This window comes from Plectropomus leopardus, chromosome 8 (assembly GCF_008729295.1).
Source record: "Plectropomus leopardus isolate mb chromosome 8, YSFRI_Pleo_2.0, whole genome shotgun sequence".
In the NCBI taxonomy this organism is placed as follows: Eukaryota; Metazoa; Chordata; class Actinopteri; order Perciformes; family Serranidae; genus Plectropomus; species Plectropomus leopardus.
In genome coordinates this window covers 16,647,821-16,666,609 of record NC_056470.1, presented here as the reverse complement: position 1 = coordinate 16,666,609, position 18,789 = coordinate 16,647,821, and the positions used below count along the sequence as shown (strand labels likewise).

Below are 18,789 nucleotides of genomic sequence, written 5' to 3'. Positions count from 1 at the left end.
ATAAATAACGGTAAACTCAGTTACTAAAGTAGTAACAGTAACGCTACAATTTTAAGGTATTTGTACTTTCCTGCTTGAATATTTAGGCTATATTTCACGCTACTTCAGTCTTGTGCTTCTTTATATTCATTTGACAACTTTAGTGAGTCTTTACTTAGCAGATAAATGTTATTGACAAAACATGATGCATTAATTTAACATGATGTCGTGTTCCAAATGAGAGTACCCAAATATGTAGGCTACATAGCTGATTATGCATTATTATTAAAGTCTATGATTACATCTTATTGCATTGGTAATAAGAATTTATTGATATAACAGTAGAACATAATACTGTATATACCTAAATATTAAAGGGACTGTTCATTATTTGCAAAAGTGAGTGGTGCAAATCGGGGGAATCATGTTAGGTCATTTTTAAGCATGGGGGAGGGGCTTATGGGTTGTTGTTTTTGTTTGTTTTTTTTGCTTCCATAGGGACATATAGGCCAAACTTTATTAGCCTATGTTGTCATTAATTTTAAATACCCTCTGAACCTGAAACTGTACTGTAAAAATCATTTTTTGATTTTCACATTTCCAGCAGTCCTTGTACCAATCATGTGCAATGCATGCTTCTGTCAGCAAACTAAAAAAAGTATTAAAAAGTACTAAAGTATATTACTTTTACTTGTAATGAAATGTTTTTATATTGTGTTTTTTCTGCTTTAAAGGATCTGAATAGTTGTTTCACCTCTAGTAGGCAGGGTCAGATCATGTATTAAACAATCAGACCCTCCCTCTCTGTCAGTGACTGTGGACGTCCTGCAGGTGTCGCTGCCAGCAGCCTGGTAAAGCCACATGCCTGCCTGACAGCAGCAACACAGTGTGGGTGTCTGCCTGTCACCCAGGGGCCCTGTGTCAACAGCAGAGGAAGAAGAAGAGACGTAGAGGAAGAAACCAGAAAGTAACTCTGCTGCAGACATGGACCTGCGGTCTGAGCTGCTCAAATCCATCTGGTATGGTTTCACAGCCCTGGATCTAGAGAAGAGCGGTAAGGTGTCCAAGTCTCAGTTGAAGGTGAGTGGGAGGGGGGGTCCTCTACCTGATAAATGATACTTTATTTCATCTGACAATTCAGTCACTGTTTTACTCTGCTGCCTCATTTCCTACCTCTATTCATTTTCCATCACGTGGGCTCGCACTGAGGAAGATGAGGTGAAAATATTTGAAGTGCTCAGCAAGCTAAATGTCACAAATGAATTTGTTGTTTTGTCTATATCACATTTGAGTCCGTGCTTCAGGAAATAAGAGTGAACGCAATCTGGTTTTACTTATCATTCTCAATATTTCCTGTGTTTATAAACCACTTGCTGCCCAACAAGGAACAAATTTGTTCCCCTGTATTTCGAGTAAAATGCTTTCACTGCTGAAAGCGGGCACAATATGCACCTCTGTCTGGCCAGAGCACGAGAGTAACAGTTTGCTCTCAGTCTGTATATGAATGGGAGCCCTCATCTCCAAGCTGTGCTTACACTGGGCCTCCATGTACCAGCTTGTAGTGCAAAGGGTCCTCTGGCACAGGACCTGACCAGAAAACAGCAAGTTGAATAGACATGAGCTTGTGTGCGTCAAAAGAACATTGTTACAGTGAGAGCCAAGGACAGAGTGGAAACATGTTGGTGATTGTCGTCTCTGGCTACAGGGCGTCAATGAAGCCACTGTATTTCTGTTGATCTCATTGTTATGTCACTTCTTGGTCTTGCTGTGTGGATCAGACTCAATTTCCAGCCACCTCCACGTTCTTGCAGCGATGTGCTGCCTGCCGCTGCTGGCTCACAGCGAGGCAGCCTCATGACTAGGCTTATCCCCCTCATGCATGCAGCCCGTGTACAGGCACCATGTTCTTCAGATGCTCTAAGAGGCCAGCAGCTTGCATGGCGTGGCCTCAAAACTGACAGATGTTGTAGCGTACAGGAGACGAGAGACAGGATGTGGTTATAGCTGAACACACAGAGACTGGCTTTCTGATAACATGCAACAGATATCTCAAGACATTGCACACTCTCACTTGAACACATTTAGTGCAGAAAAGTAGAACACTGATTACATTTAGTAGTTTATAACTTAATAGTCTGACTTTTTAATATTAGTATTTGTCATCTTTTATTGTTTTTACCTTTTTTTCTTTTCTATCTTATCTGTTATTTAACTTTTTCAATCCTATTATTCTATATGTTTTAGCACAAATTTACCATTGTCTCTCTGTTAGGCCTTTTAGTATGTCAGTCACCTGTAGATTACTTTGATTTGTACTAAATGTATGAAAGATGCTACACAAATGAACTGAATGTCCCTAAAAAATGCTGACTTCCGACACCCATTTTATTTTCACGCTGATGAATGTGCAAACAAAATTATTTTTAGACAGACAGCGCTGCAGAAATGTAAAAGTTCAGTTCCCCAAAGGTTTCTCTGCCCTAGATGGTAAAGGCAGGTAATTTGGGACATTTTTTGGTCGATTACCAAGAAAACCACCTAAAATGAAGACTATCTTAAGTGCTACTTTTAAAACTTGTAATGGAACTCCACTATATTTCTATAAAGAAATAATGTTGCCAAGTACAGTATTATAGCATCTGTACACCTCCAAACACACCAAGAACCCGTACCTTACTCCAAAAACACACTCAGGTAAAATGGGACCGCTGTGTTTGTTTGTTTTTAAATCCATTTATCTATTCAGTCATTGAGTGTGTTTACATGGACACGAATAACCTGTTAATGATCAGGTTTTTTGAGTGTCTTGTTTACCTGTTTGCCATGTAAACACCATATTCCATTTATGAGAAACAAGAATATGCTATCTGGAGTATTCTGAACGAAACTGGGATGTATAAGGGGAATATGAGTAACCGGATTCCTCTATGCTCATATTAACACATTATCCTGAATATGCACTTAATAGCAATGAGCCTCATGAACAGGTTATTTATATGCATGTAACCTCACTCAGTAACTCATTAAATCATGAACCTAACCCAAGTATCAATTTAAAAAGAGCGTCCAACTTTTCTGCCGTGCTTTCCTTGTGCTTTTGCTGCCTGTTTCATTGGTGTCATATCTTTATCTTATGGCTAATTCTGGACTACTGTTGCTTAAAGAGACTAACTGCATCTTCTTTAATATTTTCTAAGACAGAAATGTCAAAAGTGTCTGTAATATTGTAATATATGTAATATATACAGGATGACACCCAAAAGTATAGGTCGTGGTTTTATGGCACTTGGTAGCCTAAAAACATTTTACCTCAATGCACCCATAAAGAGTAAAGTGTATTTTGAACATATTCTGAGTATTTGTATAAACAATGCAATCGCATGTTTAGTGACTGGCTGCTAACATTTATGCGAAACCTTATTTTTCGCACTTTACCTAATATCCAAAATCACCTGACTGCACCTTATTTTGGGAATGATACCACAAAGATTTGATCCCAGCAAACACAACTGCCTACTTGATATATAGTATGTAATTTAGTTTTTGCAGTGATGTGACACCAACATTCACGCCAGTAAAGCTTATTTGATTGATCTGATTTGCTCTGCGTCTCTTTGTTATGGTGTATTTAAATATTTCTGTTCCCGTTCACTGTGATTTTTCAGGTGCTGTCCCACAACCTGTGCACTGTCTTGTGTATCCCACATGACCCAGTTGCTTTGGAGGAGCACTTCAGGGACGATGATGATGGTCCAGTGTCCAGTCAGGGTTATATGCCTTACCTCAACAAATACATCCTGGATAAGGTGATTAAAACTATGTGCTCCTTTTGTTAGTCAGATTGTAATGCACTGTAGTCAAGGATGATTTTTAGGTTTTTTTTATGTCTGTTTTTTGTTATTTTAGGTTATTGAAGGCTCGTTTATTAAGGAAAATGTAGATGAGCTCTGTTGGACGCTTACGGCAAAGAAAAACTACCAGACAGACAAAACCAGCAGCACCATTCTGCCAGAGACGGATGCTTTTCGTCTTTGGTGCCTTTTTAATTTTCTCTCTGAAGACAAGTACCCTTTGGTTATGGTCCCCGACGAGGTAGGTTTATCGTGAATATACTTAGAAATGTTTTTACACTCTTTTCTTGGAATATGAGGAATTTCTTAGTATTTATTTAAAGACACTGTTGGACTGCAAAAGCATTTTTTACTGTAAGATTATAGAAGCAAAGAAATATGCACATCTTGAAGCCATAGTGGTTGCATGTGATGATAGTGACACTTGTTTCCAAATTTAGCCACATGGATATTTTGTTATTGTGCTCTGTTGTTGAGAACAATTCAGAGGCTGTAGTCAGTACTCTGTGAATTTAAAGTGGTGTCGGATTTTTGTTACAACCACTAAACACACCCCGACTGAAATCTTTGTTTTTTTGCCATCATGGAACGCGGTGCTCTTTTCATGCAGCAGTGTGGGCTTGTTTCTCACTTGCAAGCTCTCGTTTTGGTTTCCTGTCGTGTGTTTTTTCGCAGCTGCTGCCAAGAGAAAGCCCTAAATTTCAAGGGCAGAGTAGTTTCTATCATGCTGAGTTTAAGAAAACATTATCCAGGTTTATTTCAGTACGTGCTTCACACGCCAACCACTATGACAAGAAATGTGTGGTGTAAAGAGTACCACAGTATCATAAATACTGTTAGTAAGGTTGGTTTCATTAAGAATTGATACAAATAAAAGTCACTCTTGGAAAAGGACATTGAAGGATGCAAGCTTTTCTGTGTTGTTTTATGATAAAAATTAGAAACTACAAAATAAAGTGCATAAATCAAGTGAAACCAAGCTGCTCATTTATTGTGAGTAGCTCCCCAACAGTAGTGAAGTAAACAAAAACCTTTGTGGAAAGTCACTACAAGCCAAATAAAAATATATTTAAAAAAACCTTCTTTCATGATTATAGCAAATTAAATAATAAACTTCTCATAGTTTCCTCCCTTGTGTATGATGCAGCAAAGACAAATCATTCAAATAAACCACGTTGTTCTCGCTCTCAAGACCTTTGGTTTCTTTTCCTCTTCAGGTGGAGTACCTCCTCAAGAAGATCTGCATGGCAATGAGTATTGAGTTCAACTGTGTTGAATTAGAGGACTTCTTCTCCCAAGATGCAGTGCAGCAGAGCGGCATTACTGTCTGGGTTTTTCTGGAGATGATGAACTCGGGAAAGATAACCAGAGGAATTGATAAGAGTGTAGTCAGCATGGCTATAGAGGAGGTTTACAGAGAGATTGTTGGTGATGTCCTCAAAGAGGTAGGAGAGCCACCAGAAATCAGTGTTTAGGTTCCTGACATGCTCTACATTGTGTTGGTGACAGAATGTGTGTGTGTGTGTGTGTGTGTGTGTGCGCGCGTGTGTCCGTGTGTGCGTGTGTGCGTGTGTGTGTGTGTGTGTGTGTGTGTGTGTGTGTGTCGGGGTGCATTCAGGGTTATTTGTGGAAGAAAGGCCAGCTGAGGAGAAACTGGAAAGAACGCTGGTTCACCTTAAGGCCGAGCAACTTGTCCTACTACACCGGGGAGGACCGCAAGGACTGCCAGGGCAACATCGCTCTGGACGGGAACTGCTGTGTGGAGGTGAGCAGCTGGAGATGATTGTTTTTCAGAGCTAAACACTGTTAACACTGGAACAAACTGTGGCTTTCAATAAGTATGTTATGTGTGTGTCAGTTTATCTAGAAAAGAAACACACACTGCTCTTACATTTGAGTCAAAATATCATTCTGTAAAATAGCAGTTCCTAACCTGTGGGTTGGGACTCTCCCAAGCTATCGCAAGAAAAGGGTGAAAGAGTCACACGATGGTTAACATTTTTTTTAAATAACTTCCTATCTTTTTTTCTTGTAAACTGCTGTAAAATGTTACCCCTCGTGACTACAAAATTAATTAAAAAAAATTTGCTCACTAAACACGTGCAACCTGTTATAACAAGTCGCAAGGAACTGTACAGAAATGATTGGGATGAGGAGGTCAGAACATTATGTCTCACTTTTTGAAAAAAAGGGAAAAAGTAAGGCCCTCCCCAGTGTTATTAAAATGTAGACTGTAATATCTCAAAGTGATCTTTTACTATTGAATTGGTACAATACACAAATGACTAAAGGTTGTTTAAAGAATTTAAGACCTAAACCTTAACAGACCCCTTTTCCCACCAAAGTTAGTGCATAAAAGCAGGTTTTCTAAACACAGGACCACCCACTAAAAAGGGAAATAACACTCCTTTCCCATTGCCAGTAGACGAGTTTGCATTTCTGTTATTTTTTTCTTGTGTGTCACATTCTACATTACAATCGCACAGGAAAACATCTATTACTTATTTAGTCTCTCTTTAAACTGAGTGCCGACTAATTTAGAACGATATTCAAGCACTGCATGGATGGAGACAGGTGAAACTGGTGGCTGAAATGAAGGAAGAGTCGCAGAAGCTACCGACTGTCGTGCCAGAAAAGGGCAGAAATTTGTGTGTCCACCTGGGTGTCATGTTTCCATCACTGCCGACCAGAGCTGGAATGAATGAATGATGAATAACCATGACAACCGCGGGGTCATTTGTCCTGCAGAACGAATGCCAATATTAACCTCTGCCACAAAACACAAAAGCCAGATGTTAGTGGATGTCTGTGGGTTTTTGGTCCAGTGGGAAGGAGATTATAGAGTGCTGCATTGATTTATTATTGCACTGTTAAAGCAATGTCAGACTCACAATGGACACTTTAAAAATAAATAAATAAGATCAATGCAGCTGAACCTGAGATATCTTTCTTTTTTTATGTCAGGTATGCCTTTTCTGTGTCAATACCAGGTACCTACATTATAGGGTTGCTGTCATAAACCGATTTTAGGTATACTGTAATATGAATGTTGGCGATTATCATACTGTGTGTATTTGCTTATTTATGATATTTAGAGAAAAAATGCTGCTTGACAAAGAATCCTCTATTAAACTTTTATTTCAGTTACTTTCAAAAGAGAAGCTTTTTACATATACTGTTATGAAAAACTGGTTTTAATTCTTAAATATAGTGATAAAACATCTATTCAACCAAAACTAACCCCTCTGTTTTCATTCATTTAAGGGTCATTCTGACTAATAATAATATTTCTGTAAAACCGTGATACCGCAATATTATCTGAGACAGTGTGTACCATGAAAATCTCATACCATTGCAACCCTAATACATAACGGTGCAACTTCACCGCTGACAATTTGGTTGGGCTTTTTCTACACATGCAGTAGTACTTTCAAAAACCTGTTCCCTTTTAACGTGTTTACATTTTTTTGACACAGTTTACTCATAATGCACACAATCTACTATTGTTCTGCTTTCTGTTAAGATGCAGATTAAAGTGAAGGTAAAAGCCGCTGTGTAATAATGACAAATGACTAATCACTTTAGGCCCACCCCCTCCCTTTCAAAATATACAGTCCCTTCCCTTAAGCAAGAAGAAAATTACATAACCCTCCCCCTTCTCTAAAACTCCCAACCCCCAATACGTTTCACACAGACCCCAGGTAGCTTCATATTTAAGTGTCATTTTCCAATAAAACATCAAATTTATTTAAATATTTAAAGAAAAATAACAGGTGGAAGCTCAGTGTCGCCGTGTATGAGATTTCCTCCCAAATCTCACAGAGATCAAGTGAGCTGAACCCAAATTTAATCTGCCAGCTTTGTGCTCATGACTGACTCGCTCTGACTGTGAACCTGCAGCTGGACTCCAGTGATTGTTACCTGGGCTGCTCCGGACACAGAGTCAATTATTAGCTCATCAATGCCACACAGCACAACACTGTGGAATGACAAACACAAATATGGTCAACTTCTGTTATTTTGGGTTTTTTTTTTAGCAAAAACACTACACACTGCACCATGTGTTTCTCACTAAGACAAATCACAAGACAATCATTCTAAAATCATGCTTTATTATAGGAAGTAGACGATCAAATATTGTTTGGTCGTTCAAAATGGATCAAAAACGCCTTTTTCCCTGTGAGTTCACCTTTTTTTTCTCCTCACCACTGTTTTATTTCAGAAATGGTATCATTGCATGTAAAAAATAAAGGGATATTTATTCATTAAAATGTTCTCTGTGTTGAACAGGTGCTACCAGACCGGGATGGGAAGAGGTGCATGTTTTGTCTGAAAACTCTCTCCAAGACTTATGAGATGAGCGCCTCGGATACCAAACAGAGACAGGAGTGGACTACAGGTCAGAGGAGATTCACTGACATAGAGCACTGATGAGTCTTTAATGCTTCATCTTTTTGAACATTATCTTCTTCACAGCCATTCAAACAGCTATCAGGCTGCACGTTGAAGGGAAAACGTCCCTCCATAAAGATTTGAAACTTAAGCGACGTGAACAGCGTGAGCAGAGGGAGAAGAGACGGCAGGAAAAGGAGGAGGAGCTGCAGAGGCTAAGGGCCCTGCAGGAGGAACGGGAGCGTAAGCTGGCAGAGCTGGAACTCCTGAAGGAGGCGCAAAAGCAGGCTCAGGCCCTCCTGGAGCAAGATGAACAGAGGAGGCGTCAGCAGCATGAGCAGCTCCAGCGGGCTCTGGAAGTCCAGCTGCAAGAGGCTGAGGAGGTGAGTGTGGGGGCAAAGATGGATTTTTTTATGAATGTATTTACATGTAAACATAAATACATGCATACAGTACACATATCTACATACATCTACATTAGGGGTTGAGAGATAACCTGCCTGGCCAATTAACCAGGTGGATATTTGGCATTTTGCCAATTATCGGTATCAGCATTTTATTTTAATGATCGCTGATAAAAATTAATTAATTAAAAAGTGCAAAGAAAGTTTCAGCATTGGAGGAACTCTTACTTTGTAAAACCTCAGGGAGCTCCTTTTATTTATTCATGTTTTATTTAAATTTTCACTAGCTAAAGGCATTTTAACAAAGTTTTGCGTTGCAGTTTGTTATATTCCAAATTCTAAATATTGACAGAAAGAACTTCATTATTATTGTAAATGCGTATTGGTTCCAAATATTGGTTATCTATCTCAGTAACTACTAATAATTGGTGTTAGCCCTGAAAAACCAATATCAGTCAACCCCTAATCTACATGCATTCATATAAAACACAAGGAACTTGTGTGCCAGAAAAGGATAAGCACTCAATGAAGATCATAGGGTCACTGATCAGCAAATATGACTTAGATATAAAGGCCAGAGAGCAGTAATAGAAAAGCATTTGAGTTTATATTACTAACATACGATAATCATATTTCTGTTTCCCAAGTTTGTGATGATCTCAGAAGCTCCCGTTTATTTAAACTTCCATCCTTAATAAGCTTCTCTTGAAGATAATAACCCTTAAGAACTTAAATAAAGGTTCTTAATGCCAGCTTTTTTGGAGAATTTACTGTATAAACTTTGTTAAGTACTACAGTGATATGCAATAACATATTTCGAACATTTTGAAAACCCCAGATAATATTGTTCACTGTTTTGCTTTTTGCTGTGTGTATCAAGGCTCGGGTCAGTATGCAGGCAGAGATGGCTCTGAAGGAGGAGGAGGCAGAGAAGCAGAGGAAGAGGATCCAGGAGCTGGAGGAGATGCAGAAGCGTTTGGAGGAGGCGCTGCAGCAGGAGATCAAAGCAAGGCTGGATGAGGAGGCCTTCCGCTACGCTCAGACAGGGTAGGGTGTTTTATTTAACCACTCATCTCCGCTAATGCGTGATTAGTGACATATACACTCTCTCACAGCACAATAAGAAGTCATTTTTTTCGGGTTAAGAGTGTGTAAACATTAATCAGTTCGTTGTAAGGAGGGAGGAGCTCTGGTGTGCAGACAGCAGGCATTAAACTCAGCTGCTGAAAGGAGTTCATGTTGCGTTATGTTCCTGAGGAAGTTGAGCTGCCAGCAGAGGAAGTTGTTAAGCGCCGCCATCAGTCAGATCTATTGTGTCACTGTTTCTGTGCTCTCTCAACCTTTGCAAGTAGAAGTTTCTGACAAATTGATCACATGAATCTGCAAACAGCTTGCATCAGCCTCAGTGCATCTTTTCGTAAGATAATGTCTGAAACATTACTCAAACAGTGAGCAGTAAATCATACATTTTTTATGAAAATTTTAATGTTGTGTTCTGTGTTGTTTTCAGGTTACTTGCCGAGGAGGAGGAGAAGATGAAGGCCCTGATGAGCCTGCAGGAGGAACAGGAGGAGTACATCCTGAAGACACAGAGGGAGAAACAGGAGCTCAAACAGGAAATGGAGGCCAAGTCCCGTGCCTTGGAAGAGGCGCAGAGGCAGCTGGAGGAGGTGCGCGCCAACCGGCACAGGGTTGACCAGGATGTAGTGGTAAGAACTAAAAATAACTCACCGTGAAAGTCATTTAATCATTAAAAGTACATTTAATTGAGTTCAACCTATTGATCTTTTTCTTTTTTTCATTTTTTTTTTACTTTGTCATTAAACAGGAACATCAAAAATATCAACATCAAAATACAATACAATGTATTTGGGAAATAAGGAGTAAAGTTACTTCGAATAAAAAGAGCTGGATTACAAAGAAATATGATGAGGATTCAATGAAATGATAGGAGACAAAATAAAAATAAGAATAAATAAAGTGAATAAAAAAAAGAAATAAATAAATAACAGTGACATCAACTAATGAACTGAGCCTGTGGGGAGAAATATTAAAATTAAAATTATTTCTCTTTTATCACTCAGAGGAAAAGGTTCTTTTGGAGATCGGCTGTAATACTTTCATAGAAAATTGAGTTGGCTTAAATCTTATGTTGCCCGCCAACATTTGGGGGGTTACATATGATATGAGGGTCATCCACCAATTAAACTCGAGCTTTATGCTTTATGCATTTCTGCATCAGGCTATGGTGTAAATGTCTTTAATGTTCTCAAAATGAAAGTCCTCTGCTACTTTCATGTTTTTATTGATGGGGACAAAGACACAGTTTTAAATATCTGCACCTATACATGTATGCAGCTAAAGTTGAATAGGCAGCCTGTATTACTGTTATTAATTCAATTAATGTTATTTGTTAATCTGTGTTATCATTTAACCAGGTAGGAGCCTGTTAAAACTATTAAAATCTAATTTTCAAAGATAACAAAGTCAAGATGACAGCGTCTACATGTATTTACAGACAGGTCACACTTGACAACATGCAGCATGCAGCTGTTGTTCTCTCTCTTCAAAACAGTTCAATGATTTCAAAGTCCAACCAGAACCACAATTTTAAACAACAGAGTCTGGCCAGTTCTCTTAGGCCTACTATGTATTTACTGAGTCTTACTCTGACATTTATAGACTTTATTTGACTAATTTATTAATTTTATTCCTGATTATGGTATCATTAATACAGGGTGGGGTGTTATTTCTGCTTTGCTAATCTCCCTTAAGAGAGCCAGTATCATACATGCTGTCAATATTTTTTCTTTAATGTGACATAACTCAATGTGAAAAGATATGTATAACTGATATTTAGACTAGTTTTAGTTAGTAGTAATGCTAACAGTAGTTTCTTTATTGCTTTTAGGTATCAGGTATTTTAATGAGCTGCTCTTTCTCTCTGACAGGCTGCCCAGAGGAAACTTCGCCAGGCGAGCACCAACGTCAAACACTGGAACGTCCAGATGAACAGACTAATGCGACCAATCGGACCAGGCGGTATGTGTCCCATCTGCACAACAAACGTGTGTCATCTAGTAATTAAGATTTTTCATTTTTCCCACCAGCAGGGGAAGCGCAAATCTTTGACACAGGTGTGAATAATAAAATTGATGATGACTGACCTCTATTCAGCTGCTTTGGTTTTAGTGTGCAGGTGTTGTGCAAGCTGACTCACTGCCACACTATTATCATTGTTTACTCGGACACTTGAATAAACCAGAGACATTTTAAAGTTTATTAATAACACCTGTGCTTTTCTATCTAGTGCCCAGTATCCATCCGAATGTACATAAATTGTTTTTGAATTTCCAGAAAACGGTAAAAGAAAGTGCGAATTAAAGCTACAGTAGGTAACTTTTTCAGAAAATATGACAAAAGGTTACTTTTGAACTGTCACTATATCCTGACAGAATTACACAAGACAGAAAGTCACATATCTTAATTAGCCAGAAACAGTGATATTAAAGATATCACTGTTTCTGGCTAATTCCAATTAAGTAAATTCAGTGGCTTTATTTCTAACTATATAAGTTAGTTTCTCAAGAGCCAAACTTGATGTTAAGTTTTTTAACTAGTGGCCAAGAGAGCAGAGGACTCTCTTAATGCAGCTGTCAATCATGTCAATCACTGCTCATGAACTGTAGTCAAACTGTCAAACTAGGCAGCGCTGATCAAATATGAATTAAGATTTTGTTACTGCATTGTCTCTTTCTCACCTCAAATGTTTTCAGAAACACACTGAGTGTATGGTTTAGCTGTGAAATGAGAAAGTTTGCTCTGGCTGGTGGGCAGTGCTTCACTACAGCTGAATTGTTTTCAACATGGCAGCCAGGTTGCAAACTTTCTCTACTGCTAAACCGTACACTAAAACATGTTACTTAAAATGTTTGAGATGAGAAATGAGCAATGCAATAAAAGCATCTTGATTCATATTATGATCAGCGATGCCTAGTTTGACAATTTGACTGTGGTTCATGAGCAGTGATTGGCATGATTGGCCGCTGTTCTCTCTGAAATTGGCCTGTGATTGGCCGAAGTCTCAAGTCAGGGGCTACATTTGCTAAAGCATGAAAACAGAAATGGAGGTGCAGACGTTTAGTGCTCTCTCAGACCACTTGAATTACAAAATGCTTCAGTTCATGACAGGACTTTTGCCTAAAGATGGCAAAATGAAACTACGTACTCGACCTTTAATCCTTGTTTCCATCCAGTACATTATGCAAATATTGTAAGTTTAGCACATCAAGATAAACACCAGATTCTTCTGACGGGTGCCATTATACCATTATATAGGGACGCAACTAGATGATGTAATTAAAAAGGCACCAGTGAAATGTCAAAGGGGGAAAACTGTGGTGAACACGATGGAAGTAGTGTTTGTGTCATGAATAAACTTGAGGGACATTAAATTCTTCTCATCGTTCCACACAGATCTGATGTTTGTCAGTGTTTCCATCCAACTGTTTGTATGGAAGTGTGTTTTTGAAATAATAATTTAGGTTTTATGTGAGAGCAACATTTGAATTATTTCCCCAGAGAGTACCGCAGGGTACTAAATGCCAGCGCTGTGGTCGGGTTGACATTTAACATTGCTTCAACTAAAGACTTGTGTGACACCATTTTCCTAGATCAGAGGTTGCGAAAACATAGATGGTAATTATATTTCATAGCCTGCTCCATAAATATACTTCCTGAAATTCTGCTGTTTTTTTTAACCTCTATTTCCGTAGCCTCATCTCTAAACCGTGGTCTCTGATTTCACTCGCCTGCTGTAAACATTGGCTTCCTTCTCTGAAGTATTTTGTGTCTGTTGTGTTTTAGAGAAGAGACCGTCGTTGGGAAGCTCCTTCTCCAGCTTCCAGATCCCGACACAGAGAGATCCAGGTTTGCGTCTTAGAAGATCAGGATCAGAGGAGCAGGACGAGGAGAGCAAAGAAAACGTCAACAACAGAGCTGGGTGTGATTTAGAGAAACGTCACTCCCATGCCTCTAATGGTGACATGGACATCCCCTAGAAATATGAATCAGAGCGGCTGTGTGGGTCACTTCTTGTCAGTTTGTGAGGTTTTCTGACAGGAAGGTCAAGAGATAAAAACAGTGGAATATTAAAACTGAATTTACTACCAACAGTAATACCATTTCTGTTAACTGTTCAATTTACTGACCTCATTTCAAGGACCGAAAACATTGTAATGAGAAGATGCATTTGCAGAATCAACTTGCTTCGACTGCAGCCTGTGTTCTGGACACGAACAATACCTCAGTGCAAAGAAAATGAGCAACATCCTGGAAGTACAAAGTCAGTTGTGAAGTTCAAAGGCTAATACTTATATACTATATAAGCAAGCTCGTTTGTTTAGCTCTGTAATATAGATATATAACAATATTTCATTTTTACGTATGTATTTTTTAGGCTGGAGAGTGGCTTGACTTTTTGTGGTTCAGTATTAGAGTTAACTGCAATTTCAGTGTAAGAGTCACTTCAAAACAAACAGGAAAGAGAGAGAGAGAGAGAGAGAGAAACTCTTACTGAAGTTCCCGTTTCTGTGTCAGTTAACATAATTGTAAATAAAAGAGTGAATTGATGCCTTAACATGCTTTGTGCCTGTATCTTTACTTGTTTAATTATGTGCAACGTGCAATTTTAAAAAATTACAATCTTCACAGTCAATAAAATCTAAGTTGATACTTTGCACAATGAGTAGCTGAAATAAATAACAGTCATACACATTTTGAAATATGTGACGTTTTGATGACAAAGACTGAGGCTGGAACAAGCTGTAGCCCACACTGCTGAATTTGCAAACTGCACGTCCGCTTGAGTTTGAATTTGAGTCCACATCATTTGCTTCTTTGAAATGTGTCATCGCTGACTAATTTGACAGCTGTCAGTAATGACACCATCATCTTGTATGAGTCAACAGAGACATCCATTGACAAACCAGCAAACTACATGTTGGTTGGATTGATTTTTATAATCCATAAATGATTATATAACAGTCGCATTGTCTGCATACTTTAATTGTTATAGTCTTAGCATTAGTATTTTTTTTAATTTCATTTTTCACTCTGCTTTACAGTAATTCATGTTACGCAGATTTCAGAGAGTTACAGTAATAATTATAAACCACAAAATACATAAATACCATACATAAGAAAATACAGTACTACAAACTACTGTTTAATAAGACCGTTACATATTTTCTCTGTACATGGGTGATTTTAACATTTTTTTTGCATCATTTCTTGTTAAGTTGTCTTTGAAAAAAAATCCAGCAAATTGGCTCAGGATCCAAAGCATCAAACATTGGGGGGAGTAATTATGAAACTGGGGGATTGGGGTCCTCCCCCAGGTAATTTTCTGCATTTTTGTGATTTTTTTGGCAACATTTTTGCCTTTATTTTTGCATCAATTTATTGATAAAATGTTGTTTTTTTTTTCTTTTATACTCAGGGGACCTGTCTTGTGTCCCTACCAAAATCTATGCCTATGCGTTGGTATTACTTTGACTTCAGTAAAAGATCTGATTACTTCCTCCATCGCTACTTGTCTGTTTGCAAAATTTGACCAGAAAAAGAAAATTACAAAATATTGTTTATCTTATCTATCCAGTGAGGTGAATTTGTGTCAAAATACAAGAAAGATTTATTTCTGCAGGTATGATTAAAGCTCCATAAAGCGTTAAAGTGCAGATCCAAAATAAGTGTCCATGTTGCAGAAAACAAAAAAACAACAGTGCATATTATTGAGAGACCTTGACTCCGCAGCAGAGAGCTGTTTACGGGATTCAGCCTGATGTGGGTTGTGTGTAAATGTGGGTAGCGTGTGTGTGTGTGTGTGTGTGTGTGTGTGTCGGGACGGGGTGGGGGGGTGTCCTGGCATGTGACGATGGAGGAGGAGGAGGAGGAGGAGAAGTGGGGGTGAAGCAAAGCAAAGCAAAGCAAAGCTAGGAACAACAAGGAGAGTCGGGAAGGGATTATCAATCCACTATGCTTATCTGCATGTGATATAGTAGCGAACAAAAGTATCCAACAGTTTTTTTATTTTGCTGTGTAGCTCCGCGGTTTGTCAGCGACATGAAGGCCCGGATCAACCTAAGTTTATGTTAGCAGTCTGACGTGAGTTAGCTCCCGCTGCTAGCTAACTCCTGCTGGTGACTTCACACAACTTGTCAACAGCCGATCGATCCTGGATCCTGCTATCGCTCCGTGTTTCTTGAAGCCTTGTTTCTCGTAAAAAAAAATAATAATCTTCAGATCCTGCAGCACTATCGGAAGAGGTAAGCTAACTTGGCAAATCCTGCTAACGTTATTTAAAGGCACACACGGGAATGTGGGTCAGCCACGCTAACAGCTAGTAGTAGTCAGCATTCAAGGTTAGTGGCTAACTAGCTAAGTTAGCTAGTGGACTCCCCTTCGACGGCCACTCATTTATACCTGTAATATCGTTTTCACTTGAAGCAAAAAAAGTTTGACGGTAGCCATGCTTATAAATTATCCGTCCTTTTATTTCTAAAGTGCTTGTATCCAGTTACAGTCCTGTCAGTGACTAATAATTCGCAGTAATGTTGGCAGAACCAGTGTGACAGGTTGTCTGCCGGACAAGTCTTAACAGTCCCAATCTATGCTGTTTTGTTCCCTGTACGTTATGTAAACAAACTTTAGACTTTGGCCCGCTTTGGGTCATCTTTTAATGACAATATTCACCAGGAAAACAGTGATAAAATTGTAATAAGTAGGCGCTGTGGATGTTTGTCAGTGCACTGCTACATACATGGACGGATTAATCCGCTAGGGGGCCGCGGGGCAAATATTTAACCCTCACCCTCAAAGCCCTCTCCCCCACCGCTGTCCGATCAACACTGCTCAGTGTGTACATAGTGCATGCACCCTGTCCCCTTAAAGCACCCACCAAGTACACTGTGCACCCTCCCATGGACCTGAGGCAAACAATAATACAGATGTCTTCCAGCTCCAATAGAGACAAGGTTTACTAAGATAGTGGAGAACAGGCTGAACTGTTTAGGATACACTGATGTCAGGCCAAAAGCTGTGAATGGCTTCAAACTCAGCAACAGATGTCATTCAAACATCGTCTCCAACCGTCATACACCAGGCGTTTTTCGACTACGTATAGCCTGATCTTAGATAATATTTTAAAATTGTGATTGAATATATGAAAGATACAGAAAAGGTTTCGTCCTCATAGAAATTAGAAAGAAAGAGTGGGGAGTAGCAGTCTGCTTAAAGGTGAAGTACGTATGATTTAGGAGGATTTGGTGGCGTCTAGCAGTGAATTGCATATTTCAACCTGCTAAAACTTCAGTGTTCGGGACGTATTAAACAGGGAGCCAAAATATCCACAGAGGTCTCTTCCAGATCAGGTGATAACAAAAAACCCCCCAGTAAAAACAGTGATTAAAGCAGTTTCATGTTACAAATCAGTGTAACTTCAATGCCGCTTGTTGCAGAGGGGCTGCTTATTACAGTGGCCAACACGAAAACGCAAATGGCCCAATCTGGAGCTAGTGTTTAGTATGTCCGTTATGGGCCACTGTAGAAACATGACAATGCAACATGGTGATCTCCATAAATAAGGACCCACACCATATGTAGATATAAACTCATTCTATTGTAACCAAAACACAACAAATTTTACTTTCAAGTGAGTGTACATAAAAGAAAACATACATATTATATTATTTTAAAATTCTGCCAATATATTCCTCCAGTTTACACACAGTGGACCTTTAACATCTCTCTCTCTGTGGGAATATTGCAAAATTAAAAAGCCAGACTGCTTTGTGTTGGTTTTTATGTGATCTTTGCATCAATACCTTGAAGTGCCTCGATCTGTCACTCATTAGATTTAGACATTCTTGACTGATACATTTTTTATTATTTGACTGTTTTTTCAATTCATTTTCAAGAAGATGTACTACATAATGATACGTATTGATATTTGAAATGACATATACAGTGACAGTTTATTTTCCGCATATCATCCCATTAGGTGTTGTCATAATTTCTTCATTGAGAATTGTGGTTTTCGGTAAAGGAGTAGGTTGTAAGATTTAAAGGGATTAAATTGCATCGATCTGTGACAATTGTAGATCGCCACCAACTGAAACTTGTACGAGTTAGAATTCCTTCAGAATTCGTTGTTTTTATTTGGAGCTGAATTTTCTGCAGGGGTCTCTTCCTCTTCAAAACAAATGGACCAGTTGATTAAAACTGGTAAAACCTCTGAATTATACAGTTTCACATTACAAACCAGTGTTTCTCGGACACTGGTCTGCGATGACCCTTTTTTTTCTGATCCAGATGTTCAGGAAGTTTTTACAGAAAGCCAAATTATCTGCAGATGTCTCGTCTTCTCCAAAACAAACACACCTGGTCATTTAAACTGGGAAAACCACTGAATTTGAGCAGTTTGACATTTAAGAAATCTGTGTTTTTCCAGCGCTGCTTGTCGCAGAGGTGCTGCTAACTGCAGTGGCTGACACGAAAACGCGATTAACCCTGTCTAGAGCCAGTGATTTGGTTTATCCGTTTTGGGATACTGCAGGAAAATGGCTGTGCAACATGGTAATCTCTGTGGACAAGGACCTGCTTCTTATGTATATATAAACAGATTATTTTTCAGTAATGAAAACACAACCATTCTTATTTTCGGGTGATTATACACTTAAGAAAACATACTTATATTATATTCAGTTTCTGGCAATATATCCCCCTAAATCCTACACACTGGACCTTTAAGGACTCTTAATGGTCTGAGGCCCCTGCTTGTCTGCTGCATTTGCCTAGAGAGTAATCCCAGCATGCCAACACGCTGTGTGTATATCATGTCGTAAGCCTATTACTATCAAGGACATTCCCGGACTGCTCAAACACAACCAGTAGTAATGGACTCACTCAGAAAAGGACACTAAATAAACACGCTGTCAAAGATTAGTGAATGCACAAATTTCAATTAAAAATGATAACCTTCGACCTAAAGCTAGGTAGCCACACTATAGATGTTTTTTTTATGTGTGTGCATACAAGAAAAGTGAATATTTAGAAAAGCATTTTGGCTCTGCGACGTGTTATGACAAGCTTAACGCTCAGTTTGG

General features: G+C 38.8%; 2 protein-coding genes across 3 annotated transcripts in view; both read left to right on the top strand.

The window, feature by feature from the left end:
- The first annotated feature begins 891 nt into the window (after positions 1-891).
- LOC121947062 (differentially expressed in FDCP 6 homolog) lies at positions 892-14,264 on the top strand. Of its 2 annotated transcripts, XM_042491946.1 has the most exons (12): positions 892-1,059; positions 3,645-3,785; positions 3,886-4,071; positions 5,048-5,275; positions 5,449-5,595; positions 7,950-8,009; positions 8,121-8,229; positions 8,307-8,605; positions 9,507-9,673; positions 10,137-10,335; positions 11,578-11,668; positions 13,493-14,264. In XM_042491946.1, exons 1-12 carry the CDS (start codon positions 964-966, stop codon positions 13,684-13,686), a joined length of 1,917 nt encoding a protein of 638 aa, XP_042347880.1. In that variant the 5' UTR covers positions 892-963; the 3' UTR covers positions 13,687-14,264. The 2 variants fall into 2 exon arrangements, with proteins under 2 accessions (XP_042347880.1, XP_042347881.1); XM_042491947.1 differs by lacking the exon at positions 7,950-8,009 and having other exon boundaries at positions 893-1,059.
- A 1,334-nt stretch (positions 14,265-15,598) lies between these two features.
- The window catches only part of ppardb (peroxisome proliferator-activated receptor delta b), an 11,543-nt gene continuing 8,352 nt past the window's right edge, over positions 15,599-18,789 (top strand). The window contains exon 1 of the mRNA XM_042491159.1: positions 15,599-15,951. The gene's annotated coding sequence lies outside the window, so the exon portion shown is untranslated. The remainder of the gene's footprint in view (positions 15,952-18,789) is intronic.